The sequence below is a fragment of the Haliotis rufescens genome, unplaced genomic scaffold (genome assembly GCF_023055435.1).
Source record: "Haliotis rufescens isolate VD_foot unplaced genomic scaffold, xgHalRufe1.0.p SCAF_12, whole genome shotgun sequence".
In the NCBI taxonomy this organism is placed as follows: Eukaryota; Metazoa; Mollusca; class Gastropoda; order Lepetellida; family Haliotidae; genus Haliotis; species Haliotis rufescens.
Window position 1 is genome coordinate 37,866,948 of NW_025963802.1, and position 18,408 is coordinate 37,885,355.

Below are 18,408 nucleotides of genomic sequence, written 5' to 3' on the forward strand. Positions count from 1 at the left end.
TCATATAGCTGGAATATTGCTGAGTGCGGCGTTAAACGACAAATAAACAAACTATACTGAACCACAAAAGAAACGTCACCCCAAGTAACATTGCATGAAAAGTTGTCACTTAAATATCTGGGTAATTTTTGTCAAAGTTTCTAAATTTTAACATTACCTTGTCCGGAAAAATGAAATTTGATGATAAAAAACAAAGCAGATGACAATAAAACCGATCGCCCAAACGCATCACAGCTACGGCCATGGTAACCCGATGCACGTGAGTTCCGGGCAAATGGAAATGCACATGCGTTACCCCATTTCTTGCCCTATAAAAATTCACCCAGATCGGATAACATTCATTCGTTATTGAATTGCTACCACATGCTCAGAAATCAGCGACACCAAGCCCTTGGACGATTACAAGCTGGACAAACCGCCCGGCAAGTCGCCAATGCATTTCAAGTCCACGTAAGGACCATATACAGGCTCCAGCAACGGTACCAGACCACCAACACTACAGATGACCGACCACGTAGTGGAAGACCAAGGGTCACCACCCGACGACACGATCGTCAGATTGTGCGACAGCATCTTCAAGATCGCTTTGTTACTGCTGCGGAAACTGCTCGACAGACCATGGGGACACACCAGCGACACATTAGTGCGGACACCGTGCGTCGACGATTGACGAGCAGACACCTCCACTGTCACAGGCCACACCGAGGACCCATTCTGACACCACGGTATCGCCGAGACCGTCTTCAGTGGGCAACACAGCACCAGCATTGGCGCCACCAGCAGTGGAGAAGAGTCCTCATCTCAGACGAGAGTCGTTACTGTATCTCAACAGCAAATGGCAGGGAGAGAGTCTGGCGACGCCGTTGGGAACGTTATTCGGATGCTTGCGTTGTTGAGAGAGACTCGTGGGCTGGTCCGAGCATCACGGTGTGGGGTGGAATTGGTCTTGCACAGAGGGTCGTCCCTGTGGTCTTCCAGAACATCGGTCCAGGGAGAGGCAATGGTGTCACAGCAGCTCGGTACATTGATCAAGTCTTGAGACCACACGCCATACCTCATTTGGCACGTCGCCGTAACCACAAGTTTCAGCATGATAACGTCCGTTCCCACACTGCGAGAGCAACAAGAGACTTCCTCCAGCAGAATGGCATCAGAACCAAGCAGTGGCCTGCCCTCAGTCCAGGGGCATCACTGCCCATCATAGGACCCCTCTAGTGGTCATCGCCAGCTATTTGACAGATGTACGGTACCATGACAAAGTTATCCGTCTTCACTTCCCGTCAGATCCATGGACGTCACATCACTGCCCGCCCTTACGTTGACTTCATAGGACAAACTGAGATCACGTCTACAGAGGATATGTGTTGGCACAGTCATGATGAATTCATGTTTCACTGACATCAGTATATTGTTCTGTTGCGAAATAATTCTTTGTTTGCGACCCGTGAAGATCCGGGATAGAATAGGTCTTCAGCAACCCATGCTTTCCTTTAAAGGCGACTATGCTTGTCGTAAGAGGCGACGAACGGGATCGGGTGGTCAAGGCTCGCTGTCTTGGTTGATGCATGTCATGGATCCAATTGCGTGGATCGATGCTTATGATGTCAATCACTGGATTGTCTGATCCAGACTCGATTATTTACAGACCGCCGTCATATAGCTGGAATATTGCTGAGTGCGGCGTTAAACAACAAACAAACAAACATTCTTTGTTTGCTTTTATTTATTATTTCCCATGATAGTTAATAATGCAAATGCATAATTATTATTCTTTTAGTGTCGATACGATGGGTTCATCGTGGTGGCGACTTGGTGTCACTATGGACTACACCATACAGTGTGACCATGCTAGGCTAGGAATATACTAATCCTTACGAGAGCAACACAAGGAAATGATGATTTTTTCAGGTGGTCAATTGACTTGCCTTTGCATGTGTCTGTGACGGATGCCGCTGGTGCGGCAGGATACGCTCACCTTTCGAGAACACCTGGAATTATCACTTTTTGATAGTGATTCATAAACACATGTTCAAGATATAGTCGGAATCGTACAATGGAGATTTCTCATTACGAAAGGGGGTTTGTCTCTATTCACGACAAGCGTTCAAACTACGTGTTCTACTCCACATGTTTCCAGACTATTAGAAGTGTCTTCTGATATCTGAGTTCTCTCCCTTTAATAAACAGGAACCACTGAAGGAACCACTCATTCGCCACTGAGGCTTGATATAGATTTCCTTTGTGTGTATTTAGCCATCGAACTTTATCCAATTACTCACTCACTCTGTCTGATTTGTTTGTTTGTTTGTTGTCGAGCTCAACAATATTCAAGCTATATGACGGAAGTCTGCAAAATAGTTGAGTCTGAACCATACAATGGAGTGATTGTTATCATAAGCATCCATATACACATTTCGGATACCATGCCATGCATCAACCAAGTCAGCGAGCCTGACCATCCGATCCCGTTAATCGTCTCTTACGACAACCATGGGTTGTTGAAGACTAATCTGGTAGTTACGGTATGTGTGCAATAAGATTAATGAGTAAAATGTGGCTAAACAGGAATGATTTTTATATAAAAAAATATTTGAGTGTCCAGTGCTAATTTCATCACGAGGTGCTTATATTTCGATGGTATGTACACGTTACATTTTTTAATGTTTATTACCTTATTATAAATAGTACACACCGTCAAATACATGAACAGCTTTACCTATCAACATAATGTTTTTGAAAACATCTTCGCAGATGTCGTACTTTATTGTCAGTATTCCCCGACCCATCGCAATGTCACAAGACGATTGAAGCTGATCTTGGCATCCACCTTGAGACCGGATGTGACGTAGAGTCGTTACCAAAGCAACAGCAGTAGCTCCTGTCCCACAAGCCTCCGTTTCATCTTCCACACCCCTCTCGTACGTTCTTACACAAACAGCTCCATCTTTTACTTCAACGAAATTAACGTTGGCTCCATTCATCTCACCGTATTTGCCATACCGCAGTTGTCTCCCTTCTTTAATGACGTCACATTTGTCCAGTGAATCAACAAAACGCACATGATGGGGAGACCCTGTATCCACGAAGTAGTTTTCGCTATCCAGTTCCTCAATGTCCTCAAATCTTCGATCTTTCATACTGACACAATACTTATCATCCACAGGCAAATACAGACCGTCATGGACGCCGTCGTAAGCCTTAAATGTCACCCGTGTGTGGCCGATCAGCCCCTTACTGAGGGCGAAGGCCAGTCCACACCTGGAGCCGTTACCACACAGTGATCCCACCTGGCCGTCACTGTTGAAATAGTCGAGGACAAAGGCGTGATCCTTGCTGGACCCAAGTATAATCAGCCCGTCCGCTCCCACCCCGTACCTCCGGTCACACATGAGACGCCGCTGGGTGGGTGAGATGGTGATGGACCCCTGGGTGTTGTCTAGAAGCAGGAAGTCATTGCCCAGCCCGTGGTACTTGGAAAATGTCAGTTGTGTCGCCGCCATGTTTCCTGTGATCTAATTTTAGCTCAGGTACTTATACCGGTAGATAATATGACATATAGCTGTGTATCAGATTCAGGTTCGATTGAAGTATACTCATAAAAAGAAGAAACGCAAAGGGGATAGTGACCTACATATAAAACACATTAAAGAATTGCCTTTAATATATTTTTAGTACTTATGGGGATATAAACGTAAAAAAAACGGTATGCACTCTGTAAATTCACGTATTGTTCGGTTAGCTAATCAAATGCCACGGAATGCTTGTTTATCAAATTACTATATGCAAGTACATATATACTGTACATCAAAAGAAATGCGAATCAAGAAGGTATAGGAAACATGATGTATTTTGTTTCAGCTGGTATAAACATAATAATGATTGATACAACACAATTCATTAGCAATAAGAAAGAGTCAGTTCTCTGGACATCAGACATCTTCTGTATTCATCAACACAACACCACGTGACCATGCTGAAGTCAACTGAAGTATGGGTATACCTCAATACCCATTTGCATTCACAAGCGCGACACACCGTCTGTGCATGGAGTGAATGAGACGGTTGATAGTGTTCATGGGGATGTGACGCCACACCTGCGCATGCAGGATGGTAACCTCGAGCTGTGCAGCTGTCCTTGGCCTCGGACGCGCCATGTTCAAACGTCTCTGCACTTCATCCCACAAGTGTTCAATAGGGTTGAGATAAGGACTAAGAGCCGGCCAGGGCATGGTGTTGATATTGTGCTGTTGCAAGAAGGCTTGAGTAATCCTGGCGGTGTGGGGACGAGCGTTATCCTGTTGAAATTGGAAGTTGCCATGTCTTGTAAAAAACGGTACAACCTCGGGCCTCAACACCTGATCGATGTAACGCTGAGCAGTGACACCATTGCCCCTACCAGCTCCAACGTTCTGAAAGATTACAAGGTCAGTTCTCTGATTTAACCCTATTCCGACTCAAACCATGACACTAGGACCACCCCACGAGTTCCGTTCAAGGACACACTGGTCATGATAGCGCTCACCGCGACGTCGCCATACTCTAACACGTCCATCGGCACGATCAACACAATGCCGACTTTCATCAGAGAACAGAACTCTTCTCCACTGCTGATGACGCCAATTCAAGCGTGCTTGGGCCCACTGTAGTCTCAGGAGACGGTGACGTTGAGTTAGAACAGGACCTTGTGATGGTCGCCTACACTGAAGCCCTCTGTCACGAAGTCGCCGTCCTACTGTGTTGGAACTTACAGCCCTCCCGTGGTTTCCAACGACGTTCCTAGCAGTTGCACTGGCCGACAGGAAACGTCCTTGCAGATGTGACCTGTGAATGTGACGGTCCTGACGTTGTGTTGTCACACGTGGTCTGCCGGTACGATGCCTGTCTCTGGTGCTGTTGGTTGTCTGGAATCTTTCCTGCAGACGGTAGATGGTGGAAACGCGGACGTTAAAGGTGTTTGCAACTCTCTGAACACTCTCACCAGCTTAAAGTTGCCCAATAGCTCTCTCTCGATCGATCTGTGACAGTCGTGGCATCGTCACTGACGTTGATGAGTGAATGATTCACAGTGACACTTTCGTGGCTTTTAAAGGCAACATCTTCGCGGACAGTTTTTGCGGCATAAGCAGCACGTGCATTCCGTGCGTATCCATCCCACACTGACTTCAATGTCGGTACGTTTGAGCGCTGTGGATTAAGAGTTCACTGCCCTTAACTCTGGTTAGGGTCATTTTGAAACAATTAAAGCCCATTACAATGGAACCATAGCAGCCAACCGTTTTCACAACCATTTTCCCATATTAAATAGGAACTTGACGATTTCGCGTTTCTTTTTGTGTTCAGTATACTTGTAGATTTGCAGATTTGTAGACAAGAGACACAATTCAAGATAAACATTCATCAAATGTCAAAAAAAATATTAACGGACAATAGTTTGACATACTGTAGCATCAGATACTACCGAAAACAAGTTATAGAACACCCACAATTGAGAGAGTGAGTGAGTGACTATGGTTTTACGCCGCTTTTAGCAATTTTCCAGCAATATCAAGGCGGGGGACACCAGAAATGGGCTTCACACATTGTACATCTTCGGCGTGACGAGCGAACGCTTAAACCACTAGGCGATGTCCCCTCTCGGCCACCATAGTTATCGCATTGTATTCAATGTGCCCCAGAGCACGCGCTCTGGACGTTGGTATGGCTACCCACAGCATGGTGCGCCACGTGACCGACCCCATGTCCTCGACTGTTATATGTCATATTTGTCCCCATTCTCCATAACAGTCTCATTATATGTAGACACAGTTGATAGTCGAGGATACATCTACCTTGGTTGGGGCGCATCTAGGTACCTTTAAAACTGGTGTGATAAAGAGATATAGTTTAGCCTACTTCAGATTCGAGACACTGTGTCAAATATTTGACAGTGCGACTGGCCTACGGGTTGGAAGACTGTATACCGCACTGCACGTGATGGTGAATAAGCTGCCTCACTAAGCCCCTTCCCATATCGATGACGAGGCGAGGGCGGGTGTGGATAAACTAATTACTGAGTTAGTGTTTGTTTGTTGTTTAACGCCGCACTCGGCAATATACCAGCTATATGACGGCAGTCTGTAAATAATAGAGTCTGGACGAGACAATCCAGTGACTGACATCATTAGCATCGATACACGCGATTGGGATACAATGACATGCATCAACCAAGTCAGCGAGCCTGACCACCCGATGCCGTTGGTCGCCTCTTACGCCAAGCATAGTCGCCTTTTACGCTAAGCATAGTCGCCTTTTACGGCAAACATGGGTTGCTGAAGACCAATTCTACCCTTGGTCTTCACAGGTGGTCCGGGATGTGAGAGTTGCTGTCTGGAACCCTTGTCTAACATGCGTTGTTCGAATCCATATGTCTTTGAGAGTGGTTGTCATTGGTGGGCGGCCATTACTGGGCGGTCTCGGACGTGGTTGTTCTATTGATAACGTCGCTATAAGTGATCCTGTTGACGTCCAATTGACGTCCGACGTCACACTGTGAGGTCCCGGGTTCAAACATTTCATGGCCTGCCATCTGTCACTGTAACTTCGGCGTGGAATGGCGAATTCAGAATCAAAACGATCAAAAGTTAATATGTTTTTATGAACTCTGCATTTCCAAACTTAGAGGGGGCACGGGTGGCCCAATCGTCTAAGGCGCCGCGATTCGCTGTGCAGAGTTGCGTCCCTTGGGCACGCCACAAACCTATGATTGTGGGTTCGAATCCCGGTTCGCCCCGATTATGTTTCTAGGTTTGTCAGCACCATACCCGTGCTCGTGGGTTTCACTGAAGTGCAACCCACTGCATCACTTCGGGCTTTCCTCCAACATTAAGCTGACACGCCGTGATATAACTGGACTACTCTTAAAAACGGCGTTACACCCAACTCACTCTCACTCCAAACTTAGAGTGCCAATGATACAAGATTAGATATCTGTCCTTTTATAGAGAACACTTGGAACAATCTCACCCGAATATTCGTTATTTCTTACAAAAAAACATTCAATACCAGCGACATTTGTTTGGTTGCGTTTCTGCAAGTCTTTTTCAAAACATTTTCAGGGGGCCGCGAACCTGTTTTCCAAAACCCAAGTTGGGTAATCTCGTCCGTGTTATGTCGACATATTGATAACGTGACCACTGTCTTGGTCGCAATACAGTCAGTGTGTAAGTGATGTTACTTCCCATCAGACCCGTGAAGAATCCGGGGTAGAATATGTCTTCAGTAACCCATGCTTGCCGTAAAAGGTGACTATACTTGTCGTAAAAGGCGACTAACGGGATCGGGTGGCCAGGCTTGCTGACTTGGTTGATGCATGTCATCGATCCCAATTGCGTGGATCGATGTTCATGATGTAAATCACTGGATTGTCTGGTCCAGACTCGATTATTTACAGACCGCCGTCATATAGCTGGAATATTGCTGAGTGCAGCGTAAAACAACAAACCAAACCAAAACTTCCCATCACAATAACATGTTTTCTTTTGGGTTTTTTAGGAGTAAATGTGTCTGTCGTGTCTACTATGATTTTCCAGAACAAGCCGACTACGCCAGTGACATGTTTTTGATACAGTAACTTTAACGCAAATTCACATATATAGATTGTAGATAAACATTGTTTACCAAAGCGAAACCAATGGGGAATAGAGGTCCTCTGTTTGAAAGAGGCGACTAAACAGATGAGGTGGTCAGGCTGTCTGACTTTGTTGATGTCATCGTATACCATTCCTCGGGTCGATACTCATGATATTAATCATCGGATTGACTGGTCCAGACTCGATTATTTACAGACCGTCATATAGCTGAAATACTGCTGAGTGTGGGGTTAAACAAACTATTTAATCCCAGGCAGGTCTACCAGTGGTAACAATATGATATTTTACGACTGCTTCAAGCAATACTGGAAGCTCTGGTCCGAACTGGCCCAAGCCAAATACAATCTCATTGAAATCAGATCTCAGGTCTCGCTGCCGCTAAAAAAGCTTTGTTTAACGGAAGCGAGAACTAAGATCTGATTTTAATGAGATTGAAGCTAAATATGGCGGGCAATCAAACGTTAACATGCCGAGCCATTGATATGGCTTGCGAAGGAGCAAGGGCAGATCCAGCTTTTTCAAAAGGGACGGGTCCAAAAATATCAAAATCCTCTCTCAGATAATTTTACTGCCCCTACAACATACTACATTTGGCATTGACACCCCCCCCCCCCCCCCCCCTTCAAATTTTGTGAAAAAAAGAATGTAGAATGTTGTAGGCAGCCAAATTATCGAGATAGATGATTTTGATATTATGGTACATCATATGTACTTTTTAAGCTCGTCTCCGTGAGTGAATTGTGTTTTACAGCACAGTCAGCAATATTCCACAATATCGCTATCTCACCAAGGCAAATGACTATAAAAGTCCTGTTTCCACCCTTGCCGAGCTTGGTTGAAATTTCGCAACTCGATCGTAGCGCCACCAGTGTCTGTTACCAGTTATGTCCTTTCTATGTCCCTCCTATTGACCAATCAGATTCCACCTCTCATGTCACTTGCATTTGTCAAAGTAGACAAAAAATTATGGATAACATCTTTATTATACTGTAATAGCAACGTTTCGGTATAGATCCTTATGCACATATGAACATGGTACAAAATTATATAAGGTGGATGAAAGATTAACAGTAACAACAATTATCATTAGTCAGAGGGATTAACATGAGCAGGTTAACTAATGACAGAAGGACAATACAGTAACAACATGATGGACAGAGAACACACGATGTCAGCTTCATCCATCACCCGTCTACTTCTAAGAGTGAGTGAGTTGTTCCAGTTATATCTCGTCGTGTCAGCTTAATGTGGGAGGAAAGCCCGAAGTGATGCAGGTCTCAGACGTTTACCACTTTGGTGAAACCCACGAGCACAAGTATGGTGCTGACAAACCTAGAAACATAATCAGGGCAAACTGGGATTCGAACCCACAATCATAGGGACGCAACTCTGCACAGCGAATCGCCGCGCCCTAGACGACTGGGCCACCCGTGCCAGTCAATCTGACAGTCTTGGATTTCTTGTAAATGGTATAGTTCTTTGCATTACCGGGAGACACAGGTGGCCCAGTCGTCTAAGGCGCTGGAATTCGATGTGCAGAGTTATGTCCCTTAGTTGTACCAGAAACACATGGCCGTTGGTTCGAATCCGATGCGTCCTGATGACGTAACCGTGGGCAGACCGTACCATGCTATAGGTTTCACCAAAGTAGCAAACGTCTGAGAACTGCATTACTTCGGGCTTTCCTCCCACATGAAACTGACACACTGTCAAACAGCATTAGTCCGGACTAGTAGAAGCACCTTCACACACACACACACGCACGCACACACGCACGCACGCACGTACGCACGGGCGCACGCACGCATGTCGCCATGTCAGTGCAAAATCTTGAACGCGACGTTCAATCCCATTTCACCTAACCTCACCTGACACACTGCGATATAACTGACACATTGTTCAGTCACCAAACTTATTTACTCCTGCGCTGGGTGAGGTGTCGTTTGCTTGGATAATAAAACAAATAAATTAAAAAGTAACTGGCAAAAAAATGCCTTCATGTTTTACAAAGTTTAATAAATTATTCGGTATGTTGGGATAATTGTTGAGTCCCCATGGGCGGATGAAGCATTTTTTCAAAAACATTTTTGTAAATATTTTATTTATTTATTTATTTGTTTAAAAAAAAAAAATATATATATATATATATATATATATATATATATATATATATATATATATAATGGAGGGGTCCAAAGTATCAATATCCTCTCTCAGATAATTTTACTGCCTACAACATTTTACATTTGGTTTTCAAAGGATGGACCTCCTCTCTGGGATGGACCTTACTTGTTGCAGTGCACGTTCAGAATGGCCAGTGAATTCCTGTCTCAGAATCAACTGCAGCCAACTACAATATCGTGACGTCATCATAATGATGTAATGTGTAATGTAATGTGTGAGAGTGGGTTGACACTTCTTACAGCAATATTCCAGCAAAATCACGACAGGTGACACCAAAAATGGCTTGACACTACCGTACCTGTCGGGAATCGAACCCAGGTCTTCGGTGTAACGAAGGACCGCTTTATACCACTGGGCTACCCTACCGCCCCGAACAGTGTGTGAGTCTTCAGTTGTAACCAACATTGGAACGTTGTGTGTGGTCTCCAGATGCAAGATGTGCTGATACCGACGTTACGATGTGATGCCTTTCGTGCAAGAGTTATTTCCCTTACACCGACGCACTCGGTGTGGCTTCAAAGTTGACAACAATATACTGGGTGAAGGCGCTTTGATCATTGGCGTTAAGTTGGATGAAAAGGTGAAAAAACCCATCAGCTCGTCTTGCTATTTCTGCTTCAACGATAATTTTCGATGTACTTGTAAGTTCGGCGCCGTGTGTCTATATATCATTAAAGATGCAAGATCAGATATGGCATTTTTTGCCTTAATGTTTTTGCATATCTTTATAGACAAATTTTCGGCAACACACACATATTTTACAGATGTGCAAAGAATTTTTATTTTGTGACGTCTGAGTGAGTTCCGGCTTTGAACAGGTTTTTTAACTGGAATGTTGTAGCGTGCGGCGTCAAACAATATGTACGCACGCACGCACGCACGCACGCACGCACGTGCATGAACTTCGCTATATAAGTGCATTAATGGCAACATTAAACCTCATATATCACAACAATCACCTTATACACACAAGCGGTCGGGTAGCCTAGTGGTTAAAGCGTTCGCTCGTCACGCCGAAGACCCGGGTTCGATTCCCGACATGGGTACAATGTGTGAAGCCCATTGATGGTGTCCCCCGCCGAGATATTGCTGGAATATTGCTAAAAGCGGCGTAAAACAATACTCACTCGCTTACCTTATACACACGCTTAATGGGGGAGGTAACCCCGAAGTGATTATTGATAAAGTCAACGAGCACGGTTATGGTGCTGACAACCCAAGTATCATAATCAGGTAGAATGTGGGATTCGAACCCACTTTCATAGGATTCCAGTACGTCAAAGGGACGCACCTTAAGACCGTCCGTACTCCCAATACGTATAGGCACATCGCCCCGAGTACCCTACAGACAGCTAAACAAATGTGCCCCATAATACTACGAAGCCCTTCACTTATGGACTGGTTATTGACTGCACTTGGGTTGCGTCACCTTTATGATATACGTACATGTATAGATGAGCACTGACGAATGTATTACAGATAGACATCGAATCTATTTTCAACCGACATCCATATTCAAATTTCAGTTTCGAATTTTGTTTAACGCCAGCTCAGCACAGACCAGTTCGAAAAACAAATAGAACGCTAAACCTTTTGTTTGAGACGGTTATTTGCTCTAATGGTTTACATGCATTATCTCACCGTCACGGATTTACTGAATATGTTTTGTATGTTTTGGCTACAATACGCTGCCATACAATGATAATTATTATTTTCCATTAGCGACGCTAAAGTATACTTCTATCTATATTTTCGGACATAAGCTAGTAAAATATATACAAATATATCCAATACAGCCCATGCAAGTCTATAATCTTTGGTAAGTCTAGATTACTGCAGTATCTGAAAATGAAGAGAGTCTATGGGCTCATTTTTATTTATATATTTTTATTGAGATAATTTAACAACTGTTTTTTCTGTAAGATATTCATTTCAGAGATCAGATGTTAGTCTAGACAAAACCCAGCCCTATAGAAAGTAAAGATGGCCGATCCCTAAATTGACCCGTCATGAACGTCACGACACTAACTGCCCTCGTCTGCCATCTGGACAGGTCGATCTGTTATCACAACTCATGTCAACTCCTCCATGTTGTGTTACCCACCCCGTACGTCACACGATCATGACCCAGCCCCGGGGCTGGTATACGGCGAGAGTGGGGGTCGTGTTTCCACGTAAACGTTGACATTAACGCCTTCAACGGATGTATCATGCCCTACAGCAGAAATGGTGTTTGGATAATTACCCGAGTACTTATGAACCTGGTGTTAGAGGATGCTTCGAAATCAATTTTATGCAACCAATGGTCATACCTGTGCGCTGATAATGACATCTTTGTTCGCCTGATAAAACCGACAACTCTTATCTAGATTGACGTGTGGACACTGACGTAATCACGTGACTCAACCACACCGGTAATGAGGAGGGAATTGGAAGAGCTGTGACGTAATTGTTGTTCTAAAAAGAGAAATCCATTCTTTTCCGAAACTGACATATATATTGCGTCAGAGCCAATTTGAGGGGATTTTATTTGGTTTTGTGTGTTTATGTCAATTCCGATGTTGTCATTGTGTTAGTCAAGCTGAAACTATACAGCGAGTTCCAGCGCTAATTTCCATAGGGGTCTGTGTTTATTCAGTGTTGCAAAGTGGCGGTTTGCCGGGATACCTTTGTGACTTTTGCCAGTTTCCCAGGGTATCGGGTACACGGGTGACCCAGTCGTCTGAGGCGCCGCTGCTCGCTGTGCAGAGTTGCGTCCCTGGGGCACGCCAGAATCCTATGATTGTGGGTTCGAATCCCGTTCGCCCCGATTATGTTTCTAGGATTGTCAGCACCATACCCGTGCTCGTGGGTTTCACCAAAGTGCATCACTTCGGGTTTTCCTCCCACATTAAGCTGACACGCCGTGATATAACTGGAATACTTTTAAAAGCGGCGTTTAACCCAATACACTCACTCACTCCCAGGGTATCCCAGACAGTTAAAAGAGTTGGAACCCTGATTCAGGATAATGCCCCGATCTTATCAAGACCGCCACCGTAGTTGCTGGTGTTGTAGTGGGTAGAGCCTCTGTGGAGGATCGGTGGTTCGATTCCATACCGCGTCACACCAAAACACATTAAGATAAATTACTTTTTGTAACCCTGCCTGGCGCACCGCTAAAACAAGGACTGGTAGGCTCGGAGTCAGTATACTGTGTGTGAGGTGGAAATTCATCTTAAACTGCGACATGACACAGACGCACGCACGCACGCACGCACGCACGCACACGCACGTGCTATATGAATGCAATTATCTTGAACGCGGAATTAAACCCTTTTCACCACAATGACCCCATTTCACCACAAATGTTTTCAACGCTTGGTTATATACGCTGTAAACAGGAACGTGTATCCACACAGGCTATACAAGGAAATAAAACACTGAATAGTAATGAGCATAAATTAAAACAGTTGCTGTCGTCAGTTTCCAGCACTGTTTTCATATCTTCACAATTCCCCTGACTATTCGCAATTTCTCCCTGCTACAGGTCCATGCATAGGTGAATCATAGATAAATGATTCATGCGAATCACATTGAAAATAAGTCAAAAGGTTCCCCCTGCCAGAAGTAATTGTTGAAGGTATGAAAAGGGCGTGACTCTTTGGGATTCATTCTGATGGAACCATTGTTTCCGTCTGACTGGGTTTGACTATTACGAGCGATTGAGTGTGTTCGCTGCGAGCTGTTACCTTGCATAGATGCACTAGACATGTTGAGTTTTATAGCATGAACACTTCAAGCCATGACGATGAGGGTTGACTGGTTGTATCACCGTGTTGCGCAGTCATTATGTACGCCTTAAGCTGTCTGTGCGTGGCCTTGAGGCCAATGTTTGGTAATAATTTTGGTTCGCTGATTTCTTTTACTCAAAATGGGGGTCGTTTATTCGGATATGAATATTTTTTATTCTTCCTCAGATATTTAAAGGCGAATAATTATTTATTTATTCTTTTGAAATTGTTTATTGTTGAAATCTGTTTTTCTTTTGAATATATTTTACATCTAAAAGTGATATTTGGGTATAATTTCATTTTCTCGGAAGTTCTTCATTTTATTTCTGCGGAACCAGAAACAAGCAGTATAATAACATGGCGTCGGCTGGGATCCGTGGTAGACGGAAGAACTCATTGGAATGGTAGCTCCCTAAATATGGTATTGTGTTTTTGACAAGATTTGACTCGTAGAGATTATACAGCGGTAGATAATTCGGAGGTAGAGGTAACCTCGTCAGTTACCTGGGCAAAGGAACAACTCTATAGAACAACGCTATATGTTGTTTTTTATTGTGCCTCGATCTATGTGGATTTGCAGTCCAAATTCCCCAAAGTGTCTCATGACTAGTATGTTTTGACACCTAGCTGAGATTGGTTTCATACAGCTCTTGCTTAAAGGTTGATTGATCATGGTTTCAACATTCAGGGCCTCACAAAGCTATTGATATGGGACCGCCTCCGTGGTCTAGTGGTAGAGCGTCCGCCCAGAGAGCGGAAGGTCCGGGGTTCGATCCCCGGCCGCGTCATACCAAAAGACTTTGAAAGATGGTACTTGTTGTTACCCTGTCTGGCGCTCGGCATTAAGGGGCTAAAACAAGGACTGGTCGACTCGGAGTATACTGTGTCTGAGTGGGGTATTCATGTTAAACTGCGGCATGGTATCTCAGTGAGCTAGCACTATAAATCGGCATCAGTCCGGACTAGTACAAGCAGCCACACAAACACACATGTACATGCACGTCGCTATATAAGTGCAATAATCTTGGACGCGACGTTAAACCCCATTTCACCTCACCTCACCTATTAATATGGTCTAAGGAGCACATGTGGAGGAGATTTCCCTATTCCATGTTCGATGGCTCAGTGACAAAAATGCAATTCCCCAGATTGACTTGAACCATAATATTACTCTTTTTTCAGGCGAACACTTGCCTTGCCTTTGCATGTGTTTGTGATAGGTGCCAACGGAAGGACAGGATACGTTCAGGATACACCTGGCATCATCACTATATGATAGGGATGCACAGTGACCACATGCTTATAATATGGTCGTGATTTCTTATGATCGTGAAAATGGGTTTTGTCGCTTCTATTTGATAGTGTTTCAGTCATATCGTTGCGTTTTATTGAACATACAGTGATGCGGGTCATAGACGTTTACAGCTGATACCACGGGCACGGTATGGTGCTGACCAACCATCTCGTAATCTAGAATCCTTGCACACCTAAGGGACACAACTCTGCACATCGCTTTAGACGACTGGGCCAGCAGAGACCCAATATGTGTCGGTAAGTAAAACGAAAACAATAATAAATTCAATTCAATTCAAATACCACGTCTTGTACACGCCATAACGCTATAACGACCAATTTGAACTACAGTAAATTGCCAATCGATGTCTTAAAGAGGGCACTCATAAAGGTGTGTGTGGTTTAGTGCGGAATGCTATTCCAGCATCTCTCAGCCACACCACATACAGTTATTAACACGTGTATATACTGTTAGGTCTGTCCGTGTCGCGTTAAGCGTTAATTAATGTTAGTTGGATCGCGAGCATTGTTCAGGCAGGGTTTTTGCCTTTAACTGAGTTGCCCTTTCGACTTTGTGATTTTCTGTATTGACTGAGGGAATCTACCCTTGTGTCAATACCGCTGGGACATTAGCTTCCACTCCGACGTCAACTTCAAAACACACACAGAGTAGACCGGCGTGAGTCACCGCCATCACGTACAGCTAACAGGCCTAGGAGGGGTCATGTACCGAGGGCTTTCAATCAGGGGCATGTGCAACAGTTATATTGAACAAATCAAATGAATATTTATTCAAGTTCCTGATCATCAAGCCGGCAATATATTCATTTATCCTTCCGTCCATTCATCGTCTAGCATCCTAACGCCATTTTGTCCGTATAATCATCCATAAAATCCATCATTCGGCCGGCCGTTTCTGCGCGTATCCATCCATCAACAATTTCCCATCCATCAATAACATCATTCATCCGCTGTCTGTATGTCAAATGATCATCCATAATTAAGTCGGTCGAACCTTTATTCCGTCTATCCATCAATTATATTATCATAAAACCACGAATCCTAGTATATTTAGGAAGGAGAAAACGGTGTACATTTTGGAGTAATTGTAAATGTCACATACTGAGGAAAGCGTGCTATGTGTATTTTCTGGAAAAACATGTACACATAAGGAAGAGAATTTATGGACGTCAACTTCTTTATTATGAGGAACATAGAGTTTCGAAGTACAGTAAAGTACGGTTATAACGAACTCAAAGGGACTTCTAATTTTAGTTCGTTATAACCGTAGTTCTTTATCAGCATATATACAGCATAACTACAGCAAATAGTTGGGACCAAAAAGTAAGTTCGTTATATCCGTCAGTTCGTTATAAGCGTGTTCGTTATAACCGTAGTTTACTGTATTTACTTACTCCTTCGTATGGTGATGAGGGGGTAAGTACTTATATACTCCGGAACGCTGTGTCCCTCATATTTCAGAAGTTGACATCCATAAATTCTCTTCCTTAATCACCTTATATCCATGTTGTCATTTAGAGCCATGGTTTGCGCAAAAAAACTCATTGATGCAATATTTCCTTTCATCACAATGTCTGACGCTTATAAAGGTCTTTTTTTAAATACGACAATAAACTAACCCATCAATAAATCATACCCACTTTACATGTGAGTCCAATCAGATGCACCAAAAACTGTGCCTCTTGTCTAGGTAAATTTATTATACCTGTCAAAGTTCAAAACTGTTAATCTCGTGGTGACAGAGTTCACGAGAGGTCACGAGATGTTAGACGAGGTCAGGTAAAAGCGACAAATGGCGCCTTAGAGCAATGAGAAAGCGCTGTATACCCATATTACCCATAAATCTAAACAGTCGGTCTGTCTATACCATTTGTCGTGGAGTGATTGTAAATTGACAGATAAAAAGCTATCTGCCATAGTGTTCAGCATGGCGCCAGTATCGCGACAGTCAAGCCGGCAATAACTTCGACAAGGGCCAATAAATGTTAGACAAAACACACAACTAGACTCAGTGATTCACTTTTATAGAGCCGAAACTAAATTAATCATAAAAAGCATATCACTTATGGATTTCGTGTGATAATGATAGCCTCGTTTGTGCATTAAGTGATGTTTGTAAACATTTCAAAGATTGTACCGAGTAGATCATTTAAGAGCGAGCACAAACAAATACAGTACTGTGTCTAGGCGTAGATCAACACACAGGGATTCGTGTGGAATACTGTAAGGGACATTCTCGCGATCTCGACTTTTGGAAACTAGCTAAATATGTCCAAAAACACAAGAATGCAAGATCGCGAGAACGCGAGATTTGGCCAAAATTTCGCGTTCTCGCGATCTCGCACTCTTGTGTTTTTAGTACATAGCATTTTTTGTCAAAAGTCGATTTGGACATGATGCAAAAACTCGCAATCTCGACTTGTCAAATTAGGCCATAAAAAAAACAAAATCGTGAGAAAATGAAATGTCGCATTCTCGCGTTTCGTGTTTTTGTGGCCTAATTTGACAATCGCGAGAATGTCCCTGACAGTATTCCATAGTTTCGGAGCTCCCGCGTCCCCAGTAACCCTTGGTTAAAATGGGAGCCTGCGGACACAATCATGTGACCTGGTTCAGAGACCATGTACCGGTTTATGGTCTCTGCCTGGTTCAATGCATGTGTTGTTGGGGGTGGGGGTAACTGAGGGGTTCGTCACGTTGATACCCCGGGGGTAATCATGTATGAATTCCCATCATGATGGCCCCGCTGTGATACAGCTGGAATAAACGCAGCGCAAAGCATTCACGCGGACTGACTTAACAACTTTCCCTCACTCACTCACTCATCTACTTTTTGCCATGGGAGCACGTACATGAGTAGGTATTCGAGATCTTCACGCCATCGGTGAACGTTATCAAACAATGCGCCATATAGCAACTGAAACCTCCCTGGTAGTATGGTACCAGTGATTGAATGAGTTTGAGACCGCTTTGGACTGTATTACAGTTATATCACGGCGTGTCAGCTTGATGTGGGAGGAAAGCCCGAGGTAATGCAGGTCTTAGACGTTTACCACGTTGTCAGGGCGAATCTGGGATTCGAACACATGATTATGTGATTCAAAATAAGACCAAGTGTTATCAATACCTAGCAGCCATTGTGATCACTGATGTGCGTGTGGTGTGCTTACTATGAGGTATATTCTGCTCCAAAATCCTCATAAGGTCAGCTCAAATATTGGCTTCGGTTCAGTACTTAATCAGTGAGTGAGTTTGGTTTAATGCCGCTTTTAACAGTATTCCAGTTATATCACGGCGTGTCAGCTTAATGTGGGAGGAAAGCCCGAAGTGATGCAAGTCTCAGGCGTTTACCACTTTGGTGAAACCTACGAGCACGGGTATGGTGCTGACAAACCTAGAAACAAATTTAGGGTAAACCTGGAATCGAACCCAGTACTTATGATCCGGTATCGCACAGCTGATTGAACTAGCCCCTGGCTCATTCTTGGACTGAATGAATCATCTACTCG

The 18,408-nt window shown here is 43.9% G+C and overlaps 1 protein-coding gene across 1 annotated transcript; it reads right to left on the minus strand.

Moving 5' to 3' along the window:
- Positions 1-2,626: 2,626 nt before the first annotated feature.
- LOC124136511 (diaminopimelate epimerase-like) lies at positions 2,627-3,500 on the minus strand. The gene has a single exon (XM_046502430.2). It carries the CDS (start codon positions 3,498-3,500, stop codon positions 2,676-2,678), a length of 825 nt encoding a protein of 274 aa, XP_046358386.2. The 3' UTR covers positions 2,627-2,675.
- Positions 3,501-18,408: the final 14,908 nt, after the last annotated feature.